Here is a 4,757-nt window from a genome sequence, read left to right as displayed (position 1 = left end):
ACAGGGCTATACCAACTAAATTCCATATAAGTTCTAATCCATATGTAATTAGAATTCATAAACCTGGAAAATTCTAGGTTTTATAGAAATTTTGATGAGACTTTAAGAAGATCTCATTTTGGTTTGGAATGATTGGTTTTAGGTCATAGATTGTTTAATAAAAGAAAAAAAAGCACCTTGCATTTATTGTTTGAAGTTCCAAAATATCCTCTATAATTGGTGTTATGAACTAAATTGTGTTTCCCCAAAATGCATATATGGAAGCCCTGACCCCTAATGTGACTGTATTGGGAGATAGAGTCTTTAATGAGGTCATTATGGTTGAATGAGGTCATAAGAGTGGGACTCCACAACTGTAAAGGAATTAATTTGTTCCTTGTGCTACCCAGGCTGTGGTGTTCTATTATTGTAGCAATAGCAGACTAATGCAGCTGGATAAAAACTTTCCCAAAGAAATGGGAGTTAAAAGAAGAATGGCACTAAATGCTATCAAAGAGAAAATAAATGTGCATTATAGACAAGGTCATCAAGATTATAAAAAGCAGCACAAGAAAATGTGGTCTTTATTTATTTCAGATACAGATTTTTACACATTTCTCTCACCCAGTAATCTTCACCTGCATGCATATATGCTTCCTCATCTTCAAGGCCTTCTATCTGATTCTATTTAAAGCCAGCCTATCAAGTCCCTGACCTCATGCTTATTTAAAATTTTCTAACTTATATTTTATAAAAAAGAAGATTTAATCCACATTGAGGACATGCATTTATTGATTTTAAAGAGAGAAGAAAAAGGAGAGAGAATGAGATAAAAGAGAGAGAGAGAGAGAGAGAGAGAGAGAGAGAGAGAGAGAGAGAGAGAGAGAGAAACAACATTCATGTGTGAGAGAAACATAAACTGATTGCCTCCCATACTTCAGACTAGGAATCAATTCCCCAATCTGTGTGTGTATAGGATGATGCTCCAAGCGAACGATACACTCAGCCAGGGCCATTTTGTCACATTTTTGTGTCTTCAATTTTCCCTTCCTACCAAAACATTCCACCCAGACATAATTATTTTATAATGTTTAATATTTTTAAAAACTCTCACCTGCACCTCATGAATACTCTGGGAACTACTCCATTGCTATGTTTTACTTTGTAATATTGTAGAGCTCTCTCCACTCCGTCGCCTGACTTTCACTCAAACCCACTCTAAGCAGGCCTTCATCCCCATCACTCCATGATTGCTTTTGTCAGGGTCTGAAATGATGTCCACATTGAAAAAGCAATGGTAAGTTATGAAACATAATCAGTACTTCACATTGTTGATTACTTCCTCTTTCCTGAAACAATTTCCCTAGGTGGCGTATTAAACCAACAGTCTCCTGATTCCCATCTTTCTTAGTTTCATTTCCTGGATTTTTCTCATATTCCCAGTTTCTAAATGTTGAAACTGGGAATCAGTTTCTGGGCATCTTCTTTTCTTTATCTTTATTTCCTAGAAAAGTTCCTCTAGTCCCATAGCTTTAAATGTCATCCTTTCTGTAATACTCCCAAATTCTATCCCCATCACCTCCCTCTTTTTAAAATCCCAGAATCAAATATTCAACTGCCTAACAGCACTTCCCCTAACTTCCAATGGGGAGTTTAAAATAGAACATGTACAAATTCAAACTATTGACTTCTTCTAACTAGAACAGGGACTGTATTCAGGGAGTGTGGGCATGCTAGAACAACACCCCCCACCCCGACACACACACACACACACACACACACACACGTGGTACAATTCATGGAGAAAGAATCAGAATGTCCTAATAGGCCACTTCGGGTTTTGGAGGAATATTTCTCCAGCCCATATACCCATTGGCACGGAAGGCTGCCAGCGTTTATGGATGCAGAGCAGGAAGGGCTCTACAGCAGGTCCCAGACGAAGTACAAGCAGTCCTGCCACTAGGCCACGTGATGCAACAGACTCTATGATGCAAGTTGTAGTAGCAGGAAAACAAGCAGTATGGAGCTTCTTACAAGCCTCTGTGAGAGAATGATGTAGGTCCTGGGTTAGAGGAGCAATTCTATGCCATCTGAAGTAAAGAATGCCCTGGCTTTTGAGAAGCAGCTCCTGGTCTGATTCTGGGCCCTTGCACAGAGGGCATTGTGTGAGTAGGTAGCCAGGCCTGCCATATGAGCTGGGTCCTGGCTGATCCTCCAATAATAAAGTCAGAGGAAAATGGTACATCTAAATCGAGCCCCAGTGGGACCAGAGGGCTTGATTAAGCTACAACTCAAATATGTATGGATAAAACCTCTTCTTTTCTACCTCCAATACCACTCTTAATGAAGTAATCAAAGTCAGGATGTGGTTGATTATCCTTTATATTTCTCCCTATGCTCATTTACATGTGCATGTACATGTATATTTCATTCATTACATAGATTTTCCTTTTTTCTTAAATATTAGTATTGCACATTGATCTTCAACTTGGTCTTTTTTCACCAACAGTGACAGTATACAATAGTTCTCTCCAGGTCAGTCCATGATTACCTAATTCAGTGTTTTTATTTACTGCACAACATTTCACAGAAAAAAAAAACAGTACTTTTCTTCAAATGATAGATCTTCAAGTCATTTCTGTTCTTTTTCTTTGCCACTACACATTATGCTGAAATATGTGTTATCTTATGCATTGGCATTTATATTTCTGTAGTCTAGATTTCTAAAGGAGGGATTTCTAGGTCAAATGCCATATACATTTTAAGTAGAAACTACCAAGTTATTTGGTAGAAATGGGGCAATTCATCCTATCATCAGGAAAAATAACAGTGTACATCATCAAACAGGAACTTCGCCATCATTGAAAACTTTTAACGTTTTATCTGCTATGAAAGGCACTGCATTGCATTTTCATTTAATTTAATTTACTTGACCAATAATGATGTTGAACATTTTTCCATACATTTTTTGGCAATTTGCATTCTCATTTCTGTGAACTGCCTATTCATTTGTCCATTTATTCACTGTTTTTATTTTTATTGTAAATTTTGGAATATTCTTTGAATAAGGAATATTATCATTCCTTATTTGGCACATCTGAACAAATTTTTCTCTCATTTTATTGCTTGTCTTTTAATACTGTTCCTGGTGCTTTGATTTTTCCATAATAACTTTTAGTTTTATAGTTTTAATTAAATAATATTCATGTACCCATGATTGTACATTTACCTAAGTTTTCTTCCAGTATATTTGCACATTTATATTCTCAATTCATCTTAATATTTTGAAACCACATGATGTCACAGTGAACAAGACTAAGGCAGGAAAATATTTAAGAACTACTCCTTTTTTTTTTTTTTTTTTCAAATAACCTAGCAGAGCCAAGACTTACCTGCAGTTTCTGATTTCCACTCCAATATTCGGTGCATTCAGTACCAACATCTGTGGTGCAGCACACATAGAATTCTATTCTAACTACCTATTAGAAATTTTTTCTTTCAAACTTCCTCTTGAATGCATCTTTCACCTCCTTGTTTCTCAAGCTGTAGATAGGAGGGTTCAGCATGGGGATGACCACAGTATAAAATAGAGAAATCACTTTATTGATATCTAAGAAGGAACCTGAGTCAGGCACAACATAGATATAGAAAAGAGTCCCATACAGGATGGAGACAGCTGCCAGGTGAGAAGAACAAGTGGAGAAAGCCTTCCTCCTCCCATCAGCAGTCTGGATCTTCACGATGGCCACGAGGATGCACACATAGGAGATGGTGATGATTAGGCCACTGAGGATTCCTATAGCTCCAGCCAAGATGAAAAGCACTAACCTATTGTTCTGGGTGTCTGCACATGCTAGGGACAGCAGTGGTGAAATGTCACAGAAGAAGTGATTGATAACATTTGGACCACAGAAAGGTAAGCAAAAAGTGAGAACTGTGTGGGTCATTGTACTTATAAGAGCCATGGCATAGGGCCCTGCCACCAGCTGCGCACAGACCCTCTGGGACATAATGAGGGTATACAACAAAGGCTTACAGATGGCCATATACCGGTCATAGGCCATGGAAGCCAGGAGGAAGCATTCAGTTGCTACAAAAAGACCAAAGAACCACATCTGTGCAGCACAACCCATGAAAGAGATGCTTCTTTTCTCTGCAAAGATATCACACAGTGTCTTGGGGGCAATGGAGGAAGAGGAACAAATATCTACAAAGGACAAGTGGCTGAGGAAAAAGTACATGGGTGTGTGGAGCCTGGGGTCGATCCATATGAGAGTGATCATCCCCAAGTTACCCCCCAGTGTGACAAGATAGATGAAGAGAAGCATGACAAAAAGGCCAATCTGCTGATGGAGATGATCTGTGAGGCCCACAAAAAGAAATTCAGTCACTGCAGTCTGATTCTTGTCTGCCATTGGTCATTTATAATCTGCTATAAAAAAGAAAAGCATTTTCATTATAAAAAATATATCATTCACAGTCACAAATAATATTTTAACCTAATGACAGATTAGCTAATCAGATCTATAACATACAATTATTGAAACGTTCTTGAACTGGAAGACAATAATTCTAGAAACTAGGTCTGGACAGTGGTGCAAAAATCTTGCACATTCTTGGGCTATTTACCCTTGATCTCTTTGGATTTCATACTCTCTCTCATAAGAAGAGTCCAACTATCTAAAACTCCTTCAAGTTATAAAATTGTACTTAAAATGAGAATTATTCTTTATGATTCATCTTAGATGGAATAGTAAAATCCACTCAAGAATACCCTC

The 4,757-nt window shown here is 37.7% G+C and overlaps 1 protein-coding gene across 1 annotated transcript; it reads right to left on the bottom strand.

Annotated features, from left to right (window-relative positions):
- Window positions 1-3,461: 3,461 nt before the first annotated feature.
- Window positions 3,462-4,404, bottom strand: LOC132242268 (olfactory receptor 5G3-like). Its single transcript, XM_059711170.1, has one exon. The coding sequence runs from the start codon at window positions 4,392-4,394 to the stop codon at window positions 3,462-3,464; it is 933 nt and encodes a 310-aa protein (XP_059567153.1). The 5' UTR covers window positions 4,395-4,404.
- Between the last annotated feature and the right edge of the window lie 353 nt (window positions 4,405-4,757).

The sequence above is a fragment of the Myotis daubentonii genome, chromosome 9, assembly GCF_963259705.1.
Source record: "Myotis daubentonii chromosome 9, mMyoDau2.1, whole genome shotgun sequence".
NCBI classification, from domain to species: Eukaryota; Metazoa; Chordata; class Mammalia; order Chiroptera; family Vespertilionidae; genus Myotis; species Myotis daubentonii.
The sequence above is the reverse complement of the archived record's forward strand: the minus strand, read 5'-3'. Positions and strand labels throughout refer to the sequence as shown.